The 23,827-nt window shown below is 40.4% G+C and overlaps 3 protein-coding genes and 2 long non-coding RNA genes across 14 annotated transcripts in view; 4 read left to right on the top strand and 1 right to left on the bottom strand.

Moving 5' to 3' along the window:
- Window positions 1-7,090, top strand: part of MXD4 (MAX dimerization protein 4) — a 39,030-nt gene extending 31,940 nt beyond the window's left edge. For all 3 annotated transcript variants that reach the window (XM_064418891.1, XM_064418894.1, XM_064418893.1), the window contains exons 4-6: window positions 100-214; window positions 3,223-3,382; window positions 4,267-7,090. In XM_064418891.1, the coding sequence (XP_064274961.1) occupies window positions 100-214; window positions 3,223-3,382; window positions 4,267-4,415 (424 nt within the window). In that variant the 3' untranslated portion in view covers window positions 4,416-7,090. The remainder of the gene's footprint in view (window positions 1-99; window positions 215-3,222; window positions 3,383-4,266) is intronic.
- Window positions 7,091-10,057: 2,967 nt separating this feature from the next.
- On the bottom strand, window positions 10,058-12,167 carry LOC135299601 (uncharacterized). The gene is made up of 2 exons (XR_010361566.1): window positions 12,029-12,167; window positions 10,058-10,274 (listed from the first exon to the last, which is right to left on the bottom strand). It is a non-coding gene; the product is annotated as an uncharacterized LOC135299601 (long non-coding RNA).
- On the top strand, window positions 11,505-12,202 carry LOC135299602 (uncharacterized). Its single transcript, XR_010361567.1, has 2 exons — window positions 11,505-11,740; window positions 12,049-12,202. It is a non-coding gene; the product is annotated as an uncharacterized LOC135299602 (long non-coding RNA).
- Window positions 12,203-14,772: 2,570 nt separating this feature from the next.
- Window positions 14,773-23,827, top strand: part of POLN (DNA polymerase nu) — a 99,026-nt gene continuing 89,971 nt past the window's right edge. For 3 of the 8 annotated variants that reach the window (XM_064418880.1, XM_064418886.1, XM_064418887.1), the window contains exons 1-3: window positions 14,774-15,029; window positions 15,940-15,987; window positions 16,118-16,168. The gene's annotated coding sequence lies outside the window, so the exon portion shown is untranslated. Of the gene's footprint in view, window positions 15,030-15,939; window positions 15,988-16,117; window positions 16,169-23,258; window positions 23,401-23,827 lie in introns of those variants that run through there. The other 5 variants (XR_010361563.1, XM_064418885.1, XM_064418883.1 and 2 more) reach the window with 4 other exon arrangements.
- Window positions 16,196-23,605, top strand: HAUS3 (HAUS augmin like complex subunit 3). Its single transcript, XM_064418890.1, has 4 exons — window positions 16,196-17,625; window positions 18,656-19,092; window positions 20,684-20,912; window positions 22,240-23,605. The coding sequence occupies exons 1-4, from the start codon at window positions 16,711-16,713 to the stop codon at window positions 22,504-22,506; spliced, it is 1,848 nt and encodes a 615-aa protein (XP_064274960.1). The 5' UTR covers window positions 16,196-16,710; the 3' UTR covers window positions 22,507-23,605.

Raw genomic sequence — 23,827 nt, forward strand, 5'->3', positions numbered from 1 at the left:
GAGTTCTGCACAGAGATCCTGCAAACAGATGGTGTTTGCATATAGGAGATTCTGTTCGGGTGCAACTCCACTACAACTCTTGGTTTTTAATGATTGCAGGCGGGCTAAACTCCGGCTATATTTGGAACAGCTAAAACAGCTTGTGCCTCTCGGGCCGGACAGCACCAGACACACCACTCTAAGTCTGTTGAAAAGAGCTAAGATGCATATCAAGGTAAAAATACTCATCCATGTTTTTATTTCTTTCAAGGGAGAATCTTCCAGAATGTGTATCCATAGAGAGAAAACAAATTTTTGCATAAAATCCATATCCATATGTCCAATCTTCTGGATTTGTTGGCCTTTATTACTTGCAGGGATTTCAGTCACAGTGTCAAAGTTTAGTGTTTTGCAGTTTAGCATCTCAGATATATAAAACAGTGGTTTTGTGATTTCTTAGTTGCTAACTAGTGTATTTAATGATTTACACTATAATTTTAAAATATCTGTAAAAGCTGTTCTTTGATTAATATATTTCTTTTTAAGAAACTAGCAAAGTAGCATTGTACTGCATTTGCTAAAATGTAAGAAGCCAGATCCATTAATGATGAAAAAAAGGAATAAAAAATATCATATCAGCCTTACCCCATCAACATTTTGTTGACCAGGTTTTCGTTTAAATGAAACAAAAAATTAATTTCAATCTCCTGTTAGTTGCTGCTCCCCTTGTTACAAGTTTAAAATGAAAAACAGCCTTAAATCTTACCTATGATCCAGCAGCAGTGCAGGTTCTACATTTGCACAGGTAATTCAAAGGAAATTATTCCTCAGGCCTTCTCTCTCCAAAGACACCTTCACTCCCATTTTCACTGTCATTGTTTTCAGGGAACAGGGTTATATGCAGAAATAAGACAAAGAGGTATTCAAATGTAGAAGTTAAAGAACAGGTTTCTGCTGCTGTGTCCAGGACTGTAATTACTCATCTGGCATTTTTTCAGTGTTACAGAGAAACAGGTCAAGAAAAGTGTCAGGCAAAATTGAACACTGCCAGTAATCTTGGAATATTTTGGAGAACATCTTGCTGATGCACAGCTCTAAGATTCACTGCTGTTACAGAAGTGGGTGTGATTTATATGAAGAAATAAAGATTAATTTAAGCAAAACCATTCTTATTAACAAGTTTACAGAGCTACTTTTTCAGCACTTCTAAGCACATTTACTCCAGCTGGGCAACCCCTGTTTTTACCATTGGAGATTTTGGCCTCTTGTTTATAATTCAGGCTAACATGCATGAAAGGCACTGCATGTGGTTTTTGTCTTGGGCTGCCCCCCTATGATGGGCTTATGCATACAAATTGAAAAAGTGTTTTTACAAGTGGCGAGTGTGAGAGATTAGCCCTGTAGTTACCATTTCAGCTGCTGATAAAAAAAGCTGGGAACAGATTCTTTCCAGATCTGCCTTGCACAGCACCAAGTACTCATCTTCTGAAAACCGAAGTTTAACTTTCTTTTTAAGGTTTTAACTGAACCTGCCCAAACTGGGTTAGCATTTAATTGCTGCCCTTTGCCAGGTCAGCTCCCTCCCCTGCCCTGCCAGAGCTTGCCCGTGCCTGGCTGGCATTTGGAACACAACCATTAGTTCTCAACTTTTCTCACACACACCCCCCCCCCCCCCCCCATATATTGAGATCTGCTCTGAAAGACTGGATGGTTTTGAGTCTCCTGGATATGAATCACTGAGTTCTTTCCTAAAATAGTTGTTAGAGTTCGGGATTGCAGCCAGGAAAATCCAGGAAAAGGAAGTCTGATCAATTGGGCACATTTGGTTTGTTGTGTACATGGATGTACCAGCCCCTTTTCCTATTCTAACATTGTGTATCCACCTATGATGATTATCTGCAGAGTGTATTGCCTGGGAGGGGGCTTAAAATGTGGCGGAAGAAGGTGGATTTCATTGAGTCAGGAAACTGCCCCATTCAAGGGTGTCAATTATTTTTTCAAACACTTTTATTTCAGGCTTGCATGGGAACAGCAAGATCTCTGAAAGGTTTTTGCTTGTTTTGCTGTGCACTGTCCCAGCCTGCTCTCCTCAGAAAACCAAGCCTAGGTTCATTCAGACGGCAGGGAGGAGACTTCAGCAGCTGCATTCACTCCCTGCACATCTCCTAAATCTCAGTGATCGTGTAAACACAGCTCACAGAGAAATCTGCTCACTCTTACGAGTGCTTTTACTGCTACAACCTGTAATTTACTGCATCAGATAGATAATTTTTTATAATAAAAGGTGTTTAGATTTGTGTATCCTTTATGCTTTTAATCCCATCATACTCTTACAAATTTTTCCCTAACTATGCAGTCAGTTTTTTTAAATGGCTAGCAGTGATTTGGAGAAGGGCTCAGTTCAAATACAAAAAGGCACTTTATTCCTGTTGCTGTATTTGGACCAACAGTGCAGCACATTTCACTGGGTGTGAAGCATTCTTTTTATTTGCAAAATTAATACCTGCTTTTATTCTGTCAGAGGGGAGATCTTAGGTAGATATGTGAAGGATCCTTTCACAGACTCTTTGCTGAGAAATTCTGAATTAATACCATTGACTTTGTAGATGATATCACAGAATTATTATACTTGCTCTGGAGAAGTTCAAGGAAAAAAAAAGAGAATAAAGAGGGTTGTTAGTAAATTGCTCCTTCTATATATAATTAATGCTGCTTATTGTTAATGAAGCTTTTTAAATGCTAAAATTTTCCATGGCCTGCAGTAGGAGGGATAACATTCAGAGGCTGATGATGGTTCCTTTATGGTGATAGGTGAAGTAAGAGGCTCATCTAAAGATGCATTATGTTCTCACTGAAACCTGAGCTGTGCTCGAGTTATCAAAGATGATGCTGATAAAATGATTTAAATATTCCCCACAACCAAGGCAACAATAATTTGGTCTTAGCCAATGAACGTCTGCCAGTGGCAAGAGATTCTCTTTTTTAAGAGAGGGTTTTTTTAAATTATAATTTTTTTCCCCTGTAACCATATATCTTACATTGAAACAAATTCAACCTGCTAAAATTGTACTGACCTCTACAGAATGCTAACTAAAAAAATTGAAATTTTAAATTTAATTTGAACTTTATATTAATTAATTAAAATTCTTAAATTGCTTTCAAATTACTGTTTACAACAAAACCTTAAGTTACTTATGCTTTATGGTACAAACTGTCAGCTCTCCGTGTTTCTCTCCCTTTAAGAAATTGGAAGAACAGGACCGAAAAGCTCTAAATATTAAAGAACAATTACAGCGGGAGCACCGCTACCTCAAGCGCAGATTGGAGCAGCTATCCGTGCAGGGCATGGAGAGAATCCGCACTGACAGCATGGGATCAACAATATCCACTGACTCTGAACAAGGTAACCGAGCCACAGGGGAGTGGGGAAACCAGCAAGTGCCATTTGGAACTGAAACCAAGCTTTCAACAAAACCCAGACAAAATTACAACATAATGCCATTTGAATAGTAAAAAATTAAGGCATCTTTTTCACATTCTTTGAAAAATGTTTTTTTTTCCTAATCAGTTTTGAAGCTGTTGATATTGTGTGTATTTTTAAAGCTGTTCATCCTGCATGTGTTTTTGCCAGTTTTTTTAACAATTACCATTTGATGTTTTGAATTTTTAGTTAAATTATTGGTAAGGCTGGCATAACGTTTTCTCGTGGAAAAGCAAATCTTATTTGGCTTAATTCATTTGCATGAGTAAATTATTTCCACATTATTTATTGTGAAATTTTAAAACATTTTCTGTGCAACGATCACCAAGGGTTCTCTGCATTTGATTCTCACTTAAGACAGTTTGTCAAGCTGGCTGTTGCCATTTCTTATTTTCCCATTTGGAGGATTTTCTGGGCAGAAGAGTCGGGGCCCTGGGGGGTTGAGTGGTCGGTCTTGGGGCACTTACCTGGGGACAGGTGGTCCCACCATGGGCAGCCAACACCTGCATGGTTGGAATTGCCATGGACAGTGCTGCAGTACAGCAGCCTCTGAGGGGCAGCTTGTTTCTAAATCAGTGTCTCTGTGCAGGTTGGAGCAATTCTGAGAAAGCATTTGTTATTATTGTCATGCAGTATATTTATGTGGCTGAGGAATGAAGGGATTTTAATTCTCAGGTGGACAAGACAATCCTTTCCTCAGGAATTACTGTGCCAGTTCTTATTTTTTTTTAATTATTGCAACTGAAGTGTGACACTGGCCCAGTTGCTAGAACTTTCTGAAAATGTGCCTTTTGTGTTTTCTTTAGAAGTAGACATTGAAGGAATGGAGTTTACTCCAGGTGAAATGGACAGTGTTGGAAGTGCCAGCGATGCTGAAGACCACTACAGTTTGCAGAGCGGTTCCAGTGACGGAGGGTACACACATTCCCGCAGACTGAATGCCAGGCTCTCATAGTGCCTGAGCGACCCGCTCGACTCAGGACCATCTGACTGAAGCACTTATATATGAATATTCCAGAGGTGTCAACTGCCACTCTTCCGGGAAACCCCAGCCACAATGCTCTGACATGGAGGTTTCTTACCCACGGTTCCCTGCACTCTAACCACAATATTAGATATTGTAAATCATGGGTTTGCTGCAGAGAACTGTGGTTAGGTACAGTTGTGACTTAAAGCTAGCTTGATGTAGCCATCCTGCAAATTAAAGGAAATAAATTATGTCGTTCCATTCAAGAAGTATTAAATTCAAACTGTTGGAAGCATGGTGTAAGGGAGTTTGACAGTTTATTTTGATTTTGCAGAAACCATTTTCAAACATGGAAGAATAAATGAAATCTACAATGTGTTAGTGATTCAGAGATACGAAAACCTAAAACTACTTTTTGTGGTATTTTTTCCTGAAAAAAACCCCAAACCCAAAACATTTTGAATGCTGTATAGTGGGCTCCATAGAGTAAATTCTTTCAGCAGTTGTTTTTTGGGTGAAGCAGGCAGATAAATCTTCAAATCTCAAATGGTCTTTAGAAAAGGTCATATTTACAAGTCACTACTGTACTTCAAAATGGGGGAAAAGCCAGCTCTAATAATGACTTCATGTGGGATGATTTCAACTTTCTTTTGCTTTTTGTATTCAGTATCCAACCAGCAGCAAATCATTCTATCCATGTTAACGGGAGCAGTAGAAAGCATCATGGCAGTTTAACCTGTTACCGTGGAATGGATGACATTTGAAGCATTTCAGTGGTTTTATGGGTTGTTGTTTCCATTTCTTTCTCTGAAGAATACAGAACTCAAGTGATCCAGTTTGTGATAGTTAATCTTTCCTTGCAAGGAAATGAAATCTCTGTTTGCTTGTATTTTTTTTTCTTCTCTTCTATTTACACATGTCAATACATTTTTATGGAAGGCATGGCTTAAAATTACAGTATTCAGCTAGAAGATAATTAATTTTTTTTCTTTTGCACACTATAATTGCATTTTCTATTCTTAAAAAAGTGCAAAAAAATTAAAATGTATGCTGTAAAACAGCAAAGTTTATTTAGTACTCATCAAGCTGTTCAGAACATATTTACCCAAATTGTAGCAATACTATGAAGATGTATTTTAATACAACTTCTGCTTAGTGAAGTCATTAGAGCTTGGCTTGCCGGGTAAGAAAAAAATGGACCAGTCTTTGCATTATCTGTTTAAAGAAGGTCTTTTAAAAAAATAAAAAAAAGAAGAAAAAAAAAGAAAAAAAATTGAAAAAAAAAAAAAAAAAGAAAAAAGCTATAAACACTTTTAGGGAAGTGATTTTAGCAAGTGTAGTCTATATTTCCTGTAAGAGATTTTGTATTATATTTTCCTAAATGTTCTCATTTACTTGTATAAGGAGGGGAATGGTACAGACCCAGACCAGAGTCTCAGGGACTCTTCACCTTTGTCATATTGTGCCTTGGTGACCATTTATGTATGCCTCTCCTTCTCATTGTTTAAAGGACAACTAAGCTTTGTTTCAAGACCCTCTGTTCAAATGGTCAGTTGTCCACCTTCTTACGGATGAAGCAGAGAGGTGTATTTATATCTTCACCCTCTCACAACTGATTCAGTGTGGCTTTAAGTAAAATCATGAAATTAGGTTTCGGTGCGAGGGTTAATTGTCTTTGTATGAGCCCTCCCTTGGATTCTTCAGCACCCAAATCTATTTTTTGTTAGCTTATAAAGTCAGGGTCTCTGTGAGACCAGCGCTCAGTGGCTTGGGAAACACAAACGTACTGTGTAAGGCTATGGGATGTCCAAGTGTGGTGCCATTTTTAGCATTCAGATACAAGACCTCATGACAGACTGACCATAATGATCAAAAGCAAAGGTTCAGTTGTTCTTTCAACATCTGACATACGTGTCCTCCCTTTGGCTCTTACAACACGGAGTAGAAATATGAATACATTTTGTGGCAGCTTACAGATCCTTGTTTGCACTCTCGCTTACTGCTTGGAACTTGCCAACAAGGAAACGTATACATTTAATTTACATAACCTAATGGATGGCCACCCCTACTTTGGCTCTGGGGAGGGGCCTAAGGTTATCAACTCTGGCAGCTGAATAAGAAAACAATTAACCTTTTCTGTGATGCAGGTTTTGGTATTACATTCTGTACACCTTGCATATTACTAAAATCCTCATTGTTGGGGAAAGCACACAGCAATATACTCATTGTGTGTAGCTGACAAGCAGCAGAAATTACTAGCTCCTTTGGTGCATATGTAACTAATTTCCAAATCATGGAAAAAAAAATAAGAGTTTACTTTAACACACGACTGTTAACAGGAAAAAAAAAAAACAAAAAAAAGAGGCTAGTATATTGTTGCTGTTCATTTATTATATAATGAACACATTCATGGATTGTAAAGTGTTTCCTTTCATGACAAGCAGCTCTTGCACAGAACCTCCTAATGAAAAGAGATTTGAAACTTACAGAAGGAAAAACAAGACTTTAAATTGAACATTATTGTACCTTAGGTCAACCTGAAATTTTCCTTTTAAAGATGAATGTGCTAACTTAATGAGTTCTTCCACGCTGGGTATCCATGGCTTTGTAGATCTTATATTTTCAATAAAAATTACTCGAATAATCTTGAGTGGAAATAAAAAGGGTTTATTTGTTTTTACTTTTTCAGTTGTTACAGCTGGGAGCTATTAACGCTGGTAAAGGAAAATGACACCATACTGCCTGTGTCATTCTCCCTGGAGCACAGCCCAATTTAAGGTGGAATTTTCAGGCACAGCCCCCGGACAGCAGCAGCCCCGTTAGAGGCGATGGCACAGCAGTTCCTAGGGTCAGGTTTGGGTGCTGGCCTGTCCCCCAGCAGAGCTGCAGTCACTGGGGACAGTCGGGGCTCTGATGTTTTTTCAGGTTCTGCTGCTGAGCAGCCAGCGCAGCACTGCCTGTGGCCACAGCATCTTGGGATGCAAACACTGTTATTTTTATTCTTTTTTCTCACCTGGACACTTGTGTGCGTGCCCTGTGTGTGTGCACGAGTGTACCTGTGCCCACATGGGACTGCAAAAAGCAAACTGTTTGCTGCAAGATTAAATCCTGCCACCACCTTGGCAGCTCTGCCGTGTTGTGACCACACTTACAGCAGGCGAGGAGGTGCTGCTGCTCAGTTCATCCATTTCCTCTGCAGTTAGCACACTGCAAAAGCAGTAGGGACAAGATTACAGGGCTGCTAGGTCTTTTTCTCTGTGGAAGGGGCTCTGGAGAGATGAAGTCATTGCAGAGTTCTTTTTCTGGAGACGCAGAGGTTTGGCCTGTTTCCTGGGGGAGAAGAAAGGAAGGGCTTTCCCTTGCAGCACGCAGGTGTCGGAGGATGCACGCCTCTGCATTGCTCCTGGATTGGTGCTTCCTCCAGCTCCTGCCTGCACTCTGGCATCACCAGAGGGAGGCACAAAACGCAAAAAACCCAGCCTAAAATTGTTTGTTCTTTCTGCGTGTTCTCCGCTGCAATTCAGAGGATGAATCCTTCACATCCTTCCTCTCTCTGCCCAGCTTGTGCCCTGCCAGGCCCATTGCAGCTGATTTATTTATCTGCTGCAAAGAGCAGGTTTGGCAGTAGAAGCTCTGCAACACATTATTAACCAGAGACTGGATCCTGTATTGTCTTCTGCAAAGAACAGACTTGGTTCAGAGTGAGTTTTAGCAGGTTAAAACAGAAATAAAAAAGCCTCCCAGAAATCCATGAGAAGGACAGTTTTCCATGTGCTGTTTATAGATGAGTTTCAATCCTAATTTATTAGTATAAGATTTAGAGTTGAAAAAAACAACGTAAAATCTAACACATCTAACTTGATCTAATTTACAGACTTCAATGGTGTTATATTTTTGACATGGATGAGTATGGGTTCGACTGTACCACGTGCATATAGTTATAGAAGTAGAAAAAAAGTTACCTGTTGATCTACAAATAAGTTACAGTGACAAATACCAGTGTTCTGGGCATCTGACTACACTTTGCATGACCCATTTCGGTGGGTGAACTTAAAATGCCAAAAGAGGAGAACTGGGCAACAGAAAGAGGTGAAGTTACAAGTGTGGGCTCTGCCTGCAAACCTGCTCTGGGTGGGTACTTCTGCTTTTCCTGGAGGTACTTAGAGCAGTCTCTCCTCCTGGACAAGTGATTATTTCACCATTTTGCTAACTTTTTGGCAGACAGGTAATTAGTGGTGAAATTTTTCATCCTTGCAGAGCAGCCATGTGGAAAGAAACACATTTTTGAAAAGAACCACATCATCACAGCTCTTAATTAAGTAATATTAATTTTATATATTTAATTTTATGATGCTGCTGATACAGGAATGTCTTCAAATTACTCTTTCATAAATCTGTTACATTTGTTTTTAAATGGTAGAGGGCATCAGTTGTGTGTGGTATGAGCCAGTAACAGTGCTGATATTTAATCCATTAACTTACACTTTCTAAAATTGATGGAAGAATAATTGAGACCCTTTAGGAACCTGTTAAGGAAGAGTTCTACTCCCTACAAATACTAATGGGGCAAACACATCAGAAATTAATTTTGCCAGCAATGAAATGAGCCAATTTGCTTAAGTGACTGTCTAAATGCACTGTTGTTAATTGGTAGCTGTAAAGAAAACATCCAGGTGCGTTCCGTAGCTACCCAGAATTAAAATGCAGGGGGGATATGAAACAGAAAAGACCATTTGGTCACCTTGGCTGTTCTCTCTGCGTGAAGTATTGTAAATAAGCCCAGGAAAGGATTCCTGGGGAGCATGGCCAGCCAGAGGCTTGCCTCTTGGGAAAGCAGAGTGAAGGTGCCAAGTTCAGAATTCCTTTCTTTCATTTTGCACGAGAGGCATAAACGGTGGTTACACAGGATTTGTGGCATTGGAAGGGTCTGTGCAGGATGGGTGTTTCAGATGAAATTTTGGTGCAGGTGAAGCACTGACTGAGAGCCTTCTGCTGCTTACTGGTGAAATTGTTACCTAAAGGTGTTAGTGAGTGGGTTCTGTGCCAGAGCCTCTGGGTCCCAGAGCCAAAGGAATGGTTCATAGTCTGTGAGATGCATTTTACTGTATTATACAGATCCATTTGTACACATGTACATGGCGCTTGCTACGTTCTGTAGCATTGTGTTGTATCATTATCTCGTCATAATATAAATACAAATTTTTATACCTTTTTGTTGTGTTACTCAGGTTTTTCTTAAACTTTCATCGCTTGTTTTTTGTGCATAGTGTTTCTTCTCTTCACAGTTCTTTACATATTGCAAATCTTTACATGTCAGCTTATTTCATGTCAGCTATTTCATAAGGACCTCACTGTGTTTTAGCAATTCAAATTAATAGCATGGTATGAAGGTTGGGGTGCTGCTTAGAGTTCTTTTACACACACTGGCCCATTGAAACCCCAACAGTCATTAATCTTATTTGTCTCTAACCATGGGTGCTGTATAAATTTCCACTATTACATTTCTGAAGACAAACTAACCTGTTTGCAAAGTGCAAATTGAAATGCATTAGTGTCTGTTCTAAGTAATTATACTTGAAATAATTTCAGCTCAGTACAAGACAGGGAAAAAAAAGCATTAAAAGACAGCCTACAAGTTCTGCATGTTTATTTTGTCAAATATGAAAGTCACATCACAAGTGATGTGCAGCCAGACAAAAACAATCATTTTAGCTGATGAGAGATGAGAGGAAGGAGGGAGCTTAAATCCTTCTGTAAATTACATTCTTTTCTCTCAGCTGCAGCGTGTGACATCCCCTAGTTTGTGTTTCAGTTTGTCATGCATGTTGGTTCTAAATACAGTGGTACCTTAAAAACACAGAAATAGTAGTTTCACATTGAAATCATGACCAGTAGCTAGTTGACACACTCATATTTTACTTGAATAAGCTGAGCTGCTGAATCAGTAAGATATTCATGTGCATAGCATAGTAAACTAATTTTTCTATCACAGTTTTCCTTGAAATTAACTTTATCACAAAATAAACATAAAATACAATATAGCACTTAATCACTTTTTTAAATTAATCTCCAACAGAAAAAAAAATAACTATAATAAGATTTTAGCAGTGCTGTACTTCATGACAGCACCAGTTTTCTCAGCACAAGAATTGCACTGGGTAAAAAAATTGTTATAGATGTGGTAGCACCATTTTTGTAAATCCTGTACAGTTTATGATCTGTACAGCTCTGTTTATGACATTTGTCATATCATACCATTTGTTTAAAAGAAAAATAAATTTCCTCATTTTGCTAATGATGGATGTTTCAAATTCAATACTAAACATCCAGAAGCCTGCCTTGCCTATCAGGATGAAAATTGGGGTTTTCAATCAAAACAGGGTCAGGAGAGCAGATGAACAATTTTCTAGGAAAAAGAACATATCCCTTTGTGCATTATATGTTTAAAGACATTAGGAGTAGCCCGAATGTGTAGGAGCTTCTTGTATATTTACAGTACTGAATCCAACAAAGCTGAAGGAAACTAATCACTCTGACCTGCTTTTCTGGGAATACAAGGTCTCAGAATGAAATCTGCCATTCCTCTGGAGAGAAGATCCATGCACTTGGCAAAGAAAGCAAGCTGGTGCCAAATTCTTGTCTTCTGACTTTGTTATAATAAAAGTTCACATGGCACTTTAAAAGTTGTGCTTAATCCAGAATACAATTTTGCTTAAAGCAATTAATTACATTTTAGGACAGGGTGTTTCCAAAGAATAATTGTTGTTCCAACAATCTGCAGCAGGGACCTTTGCAATCCTGCTGCTGAGAGCAGATGTGCAGCATGATTCAAAAGCAAAAAGCTGTACAGTTCACCAGCTAAAAGCCTATTTCCTTGCCTCCTCTGCGCTGATTTTTTTTTTCCCCAAAACCAAACCATAACCTAAACAAAACCCTAAAGCAATAACAAGCAAAGGGCGTTGAGTTTTTCATCTGACAGATGTATCCCAGTGGGAGGATTCAGAGGGGGCAGCTGAGTGCCTGTGTGGTGGCACTGCACTCCCTGGCTGTTTGTCACAGCCTCAGACAACAGCTAACCCAGAGCTCCTCTCTGAGGTGTCAGGCACAATGATGTCATATTTTGCAGTGGAACAAACAGAACACGGTATGGATGGAATACTGCAGAGCTTGCAGACATCCTTCCAGAAATGTTTATGCCTTAATCTGCTGGAATTCACCATAAAATGGCTTGTAAAGGCAATATGCTATCTAAGCAGCCTCTCCAGTTCTAGGAAACAGATGCAAAACAACTGCTCCTAGAATGGAAAAAAAGGGTAAGGTAAGCCTTAATTATGTTTTGACTGAACACAACAAAAAAAAAAAAAAAGAATCAGAGGAAAACAATCTTGACCCCAAAGGAGCTGCAAAAGCAAATACTGAAGCACATGGGTCTGAGGTTGGGTGGGGAAAGGGGCTGTTAGAAATTTTGATGATATGTTTGTAGAAGGCTGTTGTTTAATCTCTGCCCTAAGAGCTGATCAATGGTCTAACAGATGAAAATTTGTTTTTCTTCAGAGGCTTGTTCTTTGAAAATGAAAATTTTAAGTTCACAGTGTTCTGACCTAAAATATTTCAATTCTAGCCTGAATTCCTGTGCCAGCGGGGATTATGAGATCATGCTGTCTGTCAACTCCTCTTTCGTCCATCTGTTCCTCTCCTCCTTTTCTTGATAACTTCTGAACTTTCTGGCTAATTTTCACCAAATTTGACAAAGCAGAGATAGAATGGAGCCTGCAATTAATAATTCATGATGAAAACTTCCACAGAAATTCCATGTCTGGGTAGAATAAAAATAAATTATTTCCTGCACTGAGCATGGCCAAATTGAGCTCTTCCCAGTTTTCAAGAGGTGGCCACTGGCCAGCACGGACGTAGCTCCAAACCTGCTACAGAATGAGGTGAACAGATGGGACATGGGCTTTGGGAAAGGCCACAAAGGAGCTGGGACATCATAGCTGTGTGAATCTGGAAAGAGGGAGAGGAAGCAGTCACACAGGAAGGCACGAGTCACAGCAACCCAGGCAGACAATTTGATAGACAAAAGACAGGCAAACTTTTATCACATGTATTTTTGGACTTCATTGGCAGAGCTGCCTTTGGACAGCAGAATTTTAGGAATTTTTCTAGGTGTTTAAAATTTGCTTTTATGCAGGCATTTTTTTACATGGGTTACACAGATATTTATTAAAAAAAAAACCCAAACCCCCAAACCACAGCACTGTGAAGCACAAGTCTGCACAATACCGCTGTAGGAGAAGTTCATTTTGGTGCAAGTAGCTGAACTGAAACAGCAGGGCATTATGAAATAAGCTGGTGAATGCTTTTGTTCCTTCCCTGTTGGACAGACACAATGCACTCTATCTGCAAGATGATTTGAAAACTTCAGCCAGCCCAAATTGCAGCTGCAGATCAGACTGTAATCTGATGGGGAGGAATTCAACACTTCAGTTCTTTTTACCCATGAGAACTCACTGCCAGGTCAGGGTTTAGCCTAAAAATGTCTTGCACAGGCCACATTACACCAGAAACCAATATTCTGCACTTTGCAAGTGATACAGGTGCTGATTTTGATAAAAAAAAAGCCTAATGTGAGCTTGCCTTAGCTGTGCTAAGCTGCAAGGTTGCTCATTTCCCTGTGTTGGTTCACTTCAACAATTGCATTAAGTGAGATTAGAGAAGCTGCACATTTAGGACAAGTAGTGGGAGGGCTCAACCACCCACATACGGACTGGGTCAGTGCTTCATCAGGGTGAAATGTAGAGATAACATTTCTGGATACAATAAATTATTTATTTTTAGAATAACTGGCCCTATGAACCACAACAAAAAGAAATACCATTCTGAATTTAGTCTTCAGCAGAGCAGAGGATCTAATTCAAGATCCTCTATTAGTGGGTGAGCTGCTCAATAGTAGCAACCACAGTATAATTAAACTTAACACTAAGATGAATGCAAGACAAATAAAGCAAACAGATACTCAGTTTTAAGAAAATGACTTATGCAAAAATGGGGGAAAATGCCCAAAAAAACCCCTAAATGAGCAGTTCCAAATCAAGAAGCCTGCAAACATCCATAAGGCTTAAAAATACAATTCTAGAAGCCAAGGTAAAATGTCTGACATAAATAGAAAAACATGGCAGAAACCTCCCGCCACCTTGTATGACTCACTGGGAAATTTAAGGAGGCTATTGCAAGGCACATGGGGAAGCCCAGGAAAACATGGCATGCGAAATGTAAGGAGGAAGTGGAGATGGCTAAACTCGAGGAGGGGCTGACAAAGGATGCTCAGAGTGTCAGTGACAAGTTTGCATGGTGCTCGTTTGAGAACCAGCCTTTGCAATGCAGAGGTGCCGCAGTCTGTGGCGAGAGCTTTCTGGTACCTTCAGGGGCAGCAGCAAGAAAACAGGGAGCATTTCAAGGGAAGGCACTGGAAATGAGGATTCCATGGAAAACCTTGGCACACCCATGTCCTGAGGGCTCTGTGCAGTCTGGTCTCTGCAGCCTGAGCAAGGCACAGCGATGCTGTGAAAGGCACAGAGGAAGATGTTGGGAGCAATGAGGGAATGGAGCACTGGAACAATGCATGGAATGGAGCACTGGCTCTACAGAGGCCAAATTTTGGGACTCCAAAATTCTCCAAACTGGAGAGGACAAAGCTGAAGGAAAATGCTCTGGGGGGTTTGTAAATTGCCATGAATACCACGGGTAAGGTACATGCAGAGGTGGCAGTGACCAAATCCTGGAACGCTAGTACCAGGAATCATTTGAGGGGTTTTAGAGAGAACTACAAAACAATTAGGAAAGTGACTTTTCAAGCAGCACTTAATAAATGTTCTGGGATGTTGCCTTGTGAAGTTATGTGTCAGCATGCTCAAAAAGGCACCAAGCAGATCCAGGGCCATAAAGCCCATGAATTACCGAAAGGACTAAGCGGGGTGAAAACCAGCGACACTGGGCACGGATGCTGAAGTGCCGGCCGCCAGCCATGTCTGGGCTTCAAGGAAGCTGAAGGGCACAGCGGTCAAAGCTGGACGGCATCAATTGCGCTCAGGTCTGCCCCATCCTCCCCTTCTGGTGTGCGGGGCAGAGGAAAGGGCGAGCAAGGGCGGCAGGGAGCTGAAAGGACAGAGCGGAGCGGGGCTGAGGCACCGGACCAAGCGATCCCGCCCGGCCGGGAGCCCTGAGGGGAAGCGCGGCCCGGCCGCGGGAGCCCCGCCCACGTGACGTCACTGGCCGCGCGCGAGGAGGAACGCTGCGCGCGTGCGCGGAAGGCCCCCGAGGGCGGAGCGGGCGCGCGCGCAAGCGCGGTGGGGGGAGCGGGGCGGGAAAGGCGCGCGCGCGGCGGGCGGTTCGAGCTGCGCGCGCTCCCCTCAGCCTCCCCTCCGCCCTCCCGCTCCTTCCCCTCAGCCCTCCCTGGGGCTCCCTTCAGCCTTCCCTGGGGCTCCCTTCAGCCTCCCCGCTCCTTCCCCTCAGCCCTCCCTGGGGCTCCCTTCAGCCTTCCCGCCATTTCCCGCCTCGCTCCCCTCCCCTCGAGCCGCCGCTGCGGCGGAGCAGAGCTCTGGGGTGAGTATGGGGCGGTGCTGCGGGCTCGGGGCTCGCTCCCGGCGGGACGGGATCAGCCACCGCGCCCCCGCTCCCCTCAGACCTCTCGTCCCGGCCGGGTCCCTCTGTGGCTGGCGGCCGCGGCTGCCCCGGGGCGGGACGTGGCCCCTGAGGGTCCCGCTTGTGCGGCGGGGCCGGGCATGGCGGGGGCTCCCTCAGGGCTCCAGAGCTGCTCTTGGTGGTGTTTGATGGCAGTGGCAGTGCCGTGGTGGCCCGGCGTGTGTACATACACAGGGCTGTGTATGGGCCCATTATATCAGCAAGGTTCGAAGGGTCCTTTAGAGAGCATCCAGTCCAGCCCTGCTGCAGGGTCACATGGAGCAGGGTACCCGGGAATGCGTCCACGTTGTTTTGGAAGGTCTCCAGAGATGGAGATTTCACGACTTCTCCGGGCAGCCTGTTCCAGTGCCCTGCCACCCTCAGCGTAAAGGTGGAACTCATGTTAAAGTCAAACTTCTTGTGCTATACTTTATGGCCATTACTCCTTGTCAGTGTGCACCACTGAAAAGAGTGTGGCCCCATCCTCTTGGCGCTTATATTTATGTATTTTGAGGACAGCCCTTTTAAGCACGGAGGGCAGAGGAAGCTCGGAGCGGTGACACGAAGCTCGTGCAATATTCTGTGTCACCTGCAGTCTCTGAGCTAAGTCAGGACACACGGGGAGCTTTAGGGAAATGGCTTTACTTGGTTCAGTGCTCCAGGCAGGCAGAGTGGGGTTCTCAGGCGAAATGTATGTTTTCGAAACAAAATATTAAGTAATATTAAATAAAAAAAAAAAAGTCCTTTAGTGTTACCAGAGTATTGCAGACAAGGCTTCCTGACTGTTGATAACTTATCCTATATCCTTTGCTGTCTGTTACGCACACTTCAGGATCCCAGGGCTGCTAGGAAACAGAAAAGCAGCAAACTCCCTTTTCATGTAAGTTGTGACCGTTTTCACTAGAGTATTTTTACACTGGTTTTAATTTTAATTGTTTATAATCGATCAAAAATCTGCAGTTTTATGCTGAGGTATTTATATGTTAAAGTATTTCTCGTTCCATTTTCAGAGGAAACTTTAAAACAAAACTTTAGAAGACAAGATTCTGCTTGCTGTTGAGGTAAAAAAACCCTTATGGCCAAGATCTTGAAATGCAGCGTAACATCGCTGTAGTTTTGTTAACTGAAAACCCTGATCATTTTGGAAGTTTTAAAATAATTGTGGGTGGTTTTTTAATGAATATGCAGAAAATCATGTAAGTAAAATTACTTTTGCAGGCCAATGAATTGCACAATATTAACACCTGTTGCTTTTAAATTAATGGTACTATCCTGTTTCCATAATAAGTTTATATGACTTAAGGAAAAACATAGGTGCTTACAATGATCTGGGACGTAATTGATACAAAAATATGTCCTGATTTGATCAACAAAATATACTGAGATATCTGAAATTGTTTGAAGTCTTTGAATAGCCACTTTAATCCAAAACAGGGTTTTGGTTGTTTTTGTTTTGTGATCTGACACTTCCTTTTTCCTGCACAGACTCTTTTTATTAAAATACTGGATATTAATTTTAAATGGCCAAAAAATTAAAGCTGGAATAATACCCCAGACTTTTTCATGTGTTTGGATCTTTTCTGCTTACAAAAATATTTTCATCATGAGCTGTGGAAAGGATTTTGTGGAAACTCTTAAAAGAATTGGATATCCAGAGGCTGATGAGCTTAATGGAGAAGATTTTGACTGGATGTTTGAGTCTTCAGCAGACAAATCATTTTTGGAATGGTTTTGTGCAAACATAAATGGGCAGCGCATGGTATCTGAAGAAGAACTGCAAGATTTTGATAATCTTCCCCACCGTGGTAAGGCTGTTTTGGAAGGAAATGCACTGGATGAAGTTCTTAAAATCTTGGAGCCTGTGGCTTCAACAAACAGCAGCCAAGAGGAGGACAGGGAAGAGGTGAAGAAATTAGAGGATGAACTTCAAACTCTTCAGAACTTCAAAAACCTTCAAATTCATCGGCATAACAAACTTCAGCTCTTGGTAACTACAAACAGCCACTTGCTACAGACATTCCAAAGCAGAGAGGAAGAAGCACGGAAGGATTGGAAAGAAGGACTGGAAGTGTTTACTGCAGCAAATAATAAGCTTGACAATGAACTGCAGTCTCTTATAGCTGCAGTGAAGGAATTTGCCTCTTTTTTCACTGATTCAGATTCAGAGCAAGGGTCAGATGCACATTCATTGTTTTTTTCCCGAATTTCTTTGGACAGATATTTGTCTGTGGAAGAACACAACACTGCAGCACTTACATCACACTTAAAAAAGCTTTTGTATGGAGGTATTTCTAAATGTGCTGAAAATTCACGTGAAGGCAGCTTTCAACTTGAAGATTTAATCAAGCAAGTCCCTTTTGATGAGGCTAAGGAAGTCTGTGAAGAGAAGCAAGAGATAGCCAGGCTCCAGGCAGCGTACATTTGTGGTCAGAACCAGCTAATTCAGCTGCAGGCTGAAGAGGAGGGCATAAATTCAGCTATCAAGTGTGCAGAGAGCCTGCTGCAGGCCTTGGACAAGGTAAGGTAAAAGGGTGATGCAAGGTACTGGAGTTTTAGACAGACAAGTTCCACTGGATCTAGTGAAAGGAATTGCTGAGTTACTGTTTTTTCAGTTGTTTTTATGTAGTGAAGTTTCACTTTTATGAAGTTTTAGTCTTGCTTGCAAAACTGCTCTTGTGAAATATTTTCAGTTTCCATAGTTAGAAGTTCTTCAGCGTGGTAGAGTACCTTTAATTCTACTTTCCAGCATTACTGCCTTTAAAATCTTAGATTTTATAGCACCTTTCTAGTTCAGTTTAACTTTGAATTTTCAAATTAGAACTGGCTCTTTGTACAGTAAACGGAATCTTAGCTTTGGTTGCAATTCTGTGGTATCAGAGAGCCAATATGATAAAAGTATTCCAGTTTATATTGTATAGCATAAGCTTAAAAAGTTTTAGTTCACTCACTCTGGCAAGTCAAGTATTTGTACCAAATAAATGAATCTGGTGGTTGAAGCCCCAGAAGTCTTTCAACAAGTGAGTGACAGGTAGATGTGGTTAGTGGAATTTGTGAGGGAATCATGATGAAAGGAAAGGTATTTGCTTATGCCAGACGTGGAATAACTTGAGGCATCATGTCAGTCTGTGTGTTTTCATTTATGGATGACTAGTATATAGGACTTGATTGATTAGGGTAATTTGAAAAAGATTGATTCTGCCAGCAGTGTTGATATCTGACTAAATATAAAAAATTGTTTTCTTGTGAGGTTTCAGTTAGGCATGCTTGAAATTGGTGCTAGGTAAGATGCAGCTCTTTTATTTTTAACCCAATAAACTGTTTTGTGATCCTGTGATACAAATAAATTACCTTTTACTGGAATGTATTTATTATCTACTTTGTTCACCTGTATTTGCATTATTTTGTAAAATTCTGTAAAACTACTTGCGGAGTTTTCATTTAATTTTGTAGCTAAATGTCTAACATGAATCTTATATGAACTGAAGAAATGTTTGGGATGTGGCTTGGAGGAACTATGAAAAAATTCACAAATATTTTGTTTTATGCAGGGTATTGGACAACAGGAAAACATTGATGATCAAATATCTAGTTTAAGTGCTGAAATTTCAGCAATTAAACAAGACATAGCTCAGATAAATAATGAAGAGCTGCTTCCCCTTCTTAAGAAGAAAGCACAACTTCTGACTGCACCAGTGGTGAAAGAATACTTAGGTCACCAAATTGCTCGGCAGCACTGTTATGCTGCAATTCAAGATAAAATAGGCAGGCATTTGATAAGACAGAAAACATCATTTGAATTTATTCAGCTGGGCTGTGAAATGGAGATGAAGAAACACCAGGAGTTCGGCTGCCAGCTTGAGAATTTGGTGGAGTCTCTGAAACAAAGCACTGATGAGCTGCAGCAGAGACTACAGGTGATAGCTGAACAAACTGAGCAGGCAAAGCCAAGGAGCACTATTGGTCCAGAGGATGGTTTAGCTTGCAGGTAAGTATTGTAGTCACTGTTGGACTTTCTTTGAAGTAATACTGGGGAGATGAAGGCTCAGGCAAGGGAAGCCTTGCCTGCTGCCAAGTTCTTACTTGCTGTAGTTAATTAGAATTTTGAATTTTCAAGAGCTGAAGCTTTCAGGATGTGAAACTTGTTTCTTCCGTGTCCTTTGAAATTCTTTTCAGGTTTGCCTGAGGAAAAACTGTTCAATTATCAGTCTTTTTAATATTGCTGAAGCATTCCTAATTAATATCCATAACCTGAAGAATATTTAAACCCAAGCCTGTCTTATCTAGCACCTCCTGATACTCTAGAGGTATAGATGTTGGCAGCAGCGATTTCCCAGGCTGTGTGCACGGCCTCAGCTGAGCCCCCCAAACCCCCCGTGTGGTAGGAGAGAGGAATGACTCCTTCGGACTCTCTCATGGGTTCAGCTCATTTTTACTGCTTGATTTGCCGTCTGGTTTGAGTGTCCTGGCACCCATGTAGGAGGCTGGCTTTTCACCATCGAAATAATTAGGTCTCCTTAAAGTTCAGGTGATACAGTTAAGGATGTGTGCTGTGCTGCTCTTCAAAACTCAACCTTCTGATGAGATAAATTGTATAATTTCTAGGTGTGTTACTGTCAGACTTTTCCTGCTTCTTTAGAATGGTGCTTTAAATGAGTTTGATTTTTTAATAATTGGTAAGTGATAGCTGAGTATGGTTAGGCACGGTGAATAACTGGAAGAATTAGGAAGCATTAATTTTACTCCTATTGTGTGTTTGTGTCAGCTTGTCACATTTTTGTTCAGGTTTATTATAAAGTCTCCAAATCACTGAATGTTTCTGGCTACTTTTTTTTTTTAGGCAATTTGAAAGAATTAAAACCTTGTAGGGTTTGTAAACAGAAGACACTTGAAAGACATTCAGTTACTTCTGAAATGTAGCTCCTTCTCCTAATAAAGCCAGTCTGGTTTTATATTAGGGATCAGCTCCTGGAGATTTTGTTATGCAGAGGAGGTAGAACACTTGGACTATGTAATGTTGTCTATATCTTACTGGGCCATTCCTGGTGCAGTGTAAGGGCACAGTTTGCTGTAGTGTGTGTTGCTGTCTTTTGCATGACTTGTAAGTAATTGGAGAATTTCTTAGTGGTCTCTTCGTAGAGAGATAGAAAACAGGAAATACTTGAGTAAGCTTGAAAATGTTACAAAGATTGTTCTTATTTCTCATTGGCTGTTGAAGTCTGCTTTCATTCAGCACTTTAAAAAAATCCATTTTATTTTGCAGCTCTTGAAGTGTCAGGGAATAGTTGGCAAAAGCACACTGTCAACTTCTATTTGCATTCATTGTGTACTTACTGTTACTTTATTATTTCATTGCTGCTAATTTGATATTGAAATATTTTGGATTCCTATTAATCACTACTATATATAGATGGAATCCTGAAATCAGTGGGACATATAGCAGTGTTGTAAAAGTGCCCTCAGCAGAACTTACCTTACTCATCTTCTGACTTCTCAACACAGACATGTTCTCTTAACTAATGATGATAGAGTGCTTAGGGAAGTTAAAACATCTGTGTGTCTAACTTTGCTTGTCACAGGCTGTATCAGCTCCTGGAAGGAGGAAGTAAAAAACAACAATTGTTTAAAACATACAAAAACCTGGAGCAGATGGCTCAGAAGTTGAAGCAGGACTGTGCTGCAATGGAAGATCAGCTGGCAGCATCTGCCCAGGAGCAGTCTCTCCTGGTGTCCAGGCTGGAAGGGGATGTGGACGCCCTTCGTGCTGCTCTCTATTGTGGAACAAATCGGATCCAGCTCCGCAGTCCAGTGAGCCCTTCATGATTTTTTTTTAATTACTGCATTGTGTGCCATGTTCTTTTGCTGATAAAAGTATAGTGTGAAGGCTCTAGACATGCAAACTGTCCCCACTAATTAGCAACACATTTATTAACGTGATGATGACGGATGCTGAACATTTACATTGTTCTTGGCTAATGCTGGATTTTGTAAATTCTGGCAGGTGATAATTTTTTTGGTTTTGAGCAAACTGTTAAATCTAACTGAATTTCTTTCAAAGGCATGTGCAGACCTGTATTCCTGTAAGCTTGTGGTGTGGGAGATCCTTTGTCTGGGCAGGGTGTCACTGGAAAACTCATTTAAGTTGCTCTTCTTTAAATATGGGCTTTCTCCCCTGTTACCTCTAAGACCCCAGTAGTACAGTTTGGCCCCTTAAAAGCCTGGCCATGGGTGGGTCATTTGGACAAAATAAAAATACCCAAATTTTGAAGGACAGTTGTAGTAGGACAATCCTGCTACATAGCTCTCAGGTATTATGTTTAGAGCGTCTTTTAAATGGGAACAGGGTTTCTTAAATGCATCTTGTTATAGTTTTTAAATCATTGTAGATACCTCAAAAATGCATCAAGGGAAATTTTGTGTTATGTAATACTTCCTTGGTTAATTACATAAAAATATATTTAACATTCATCTGTCAGATGAATTTACAGCATATAGAACAGTTTTTATTTAAAAATGAGACTGTAATTGGAACAGTATGTATTTAGGGATTACATTTTTTAAATCAAGTACCTTCCTATTGTTTTAAGTTACTTCTTAAAATATGACATCTTTTCTACTGCTACTGTTTCTCAAGAAAAGTAATTCCTTTAATAAGGGAATAATGTGCAAGTAGATGATTAGTCTGTTTATACTGAACTATCACAAGAATGCCAGCTGGGAAAACTGTAGCTGGTATTTAATGATTTAATTGTAAAATTGATTTGGCTTTTTGTCGTGCTTTTTTTCTGCTTGTTTGTTCCCTTTTAAGGTTTGACTAGCAATGAAGACTTGTAATTGATGGAAAATGTAATTCATTCATATCTCTAGGTCAGGTTCAGATTCTTATGGTCTTAACTCATCTGGTCAATGAGTAAATGAAATTACATTGGCATCATACAGGATGAGTTCTGTTACATGGAGCTCAAAAATTACATACATTGAATGGAATCCCTTATTATCTTTGTTTGGTTTTTTGTGATTACTTTTTGATTACAAACAAATGGCTTCCCAAAGCAAAAAACCTTTCATATTTCTAGTTCAGCTAATATATTAACAATAGAAAAATAATAATTTTTTGTCTTTTATTTTTTGTTAGGAACTTACTGAGCAGTTTCACCAGCTGGAAGTGGATTTAGGTGTACTAAATAATCTCCTTAAGGATCTGGTTGCTGATCTGAAGTCGAAGAGAAGCTTTTTAGAGTCCAATAGGCTGCTTCAGATGGAAAGACAGTTGTATGTGTATTTTTTCAAAGATGAAGAGCAGTTGAAAGACATGGTGGAGAAGCTTGAAGAGCAGTCTCAGGCTAAAGCCAGTGGTCTGGAAGACAAGAATTGCACAACCAGTGGAGTTCTTAATGTCTAAACAGCAATGCACTCTTAAGAAAAGAAAATGTTAATGTAAACTGTCTATGAGTTTATGGAATAATAAGCATTAGCTTGTCAAGGCTGACACTTAGCTGTCACTGCAGTGAATCTTATCTGCCACTGTTACCAGCTGAGATTGTGTGCTGCTTTATGGCTGCTTCTGCCTGCTGAATTCAATCTCAGTTTTGTCAGAACTCTTGGATGTGAAGTAATTGTTGGTTATTTGAGAGATGATGTTCAGGCTGCTCTTCTGCTGGCCCGTGTGTTCATTTCTGCTGCACACAGCATGGCTTCAATAGGAACGTGTCACACCTTCAGTTAAGTCTTTTTGCATGCTAAGAACTTTTTGAACTGCAAAATAAATGTGGAGAAGGTATTCCAGATTTTGGAACAAGGATGTAATATACTCATAGTGAAGAGGAGAGATCTCAAAGGCAGCAGATACTCCATGATTGTTTCCCTTAAAGTTCTTCCAAGAAGACTTGATTTTGTTAGAAATGTGTTGGAATATGTACCAGAATCTGTTTTAACTACCAAGACCATCTGTTTTAAGACCATTCCTCTGTCTCTTAATTTAACTTAGGGCCTATCTTCTCCATTGAAACCAGTCTATACTTACTGTGGCTTGTCAATGAACGAGAATTTTAAATGGCTTTTGTACTTCTGAATTTGCCTTATAATTTGTAATGATAGGCATTTCAATTCAGAGTGCTGATGCTTTCATACTTGTGCTTTCATGTGCATTGTTAGCCCATTTATCAAATTTTTATATAGCTTCCTAATAATACACCAATGGAACCAAATGGGCTTTTATAGTATGATAACTTCCAGTCTTTTCCATTTTGATGGAATCAGCTGTGCTTGCTTTCAAGCACTGTACATATTGATGAAGGTTAGTATATTCTTTTAAATTCAGTAACAGTAGTCTTAAAACTATTTTGATGGCACACTTTTAACTTCTATGTGATTTTTATAACTTATTTTGAAATGTGTAATTTTTTTTAGCATACTTGGTTGGGTGTCTTTATGTCTGGATTTCATGCTGCTTAACTCTGTATTTTGTGTATTTTATTAAATGCCAAACTCTTATCAATCCAGTTCAGTGTGGTTAATATTTATGGTGAATCTGTGTGGGTTTTTCCAGGCCTGTTCTCAGGCATGGTGTCTTCTTTGTATTTAGTCTGATGGGTTCTCATTTTGATCTGCCCCTGGGGCTGTGGCTGCTGCTTCCCAGCCTGAGAAGTCAGGGAGCACTTTTTTACCCTGAGAAGGAAAGAAGTGTTGCTCTTAGGCATAGAAGTTAGGAGTTGAGTGCAGGG

The sequence above is a fragment of the Passer domesticus genome, chromosome 4 (assembly GCF_036417665.1).
Source record: "Passer domesticus isolate bPasDom1 chromosome 4, bPasDom1.hap1, whole genome shotgun sequence".
Taxonomy (NCBI): domain Eukaryota; kingdom Metazoa; phylum Chordata; class Aves; order Passeriformes; family Passeridae; genus Passer; species Passer domesticus.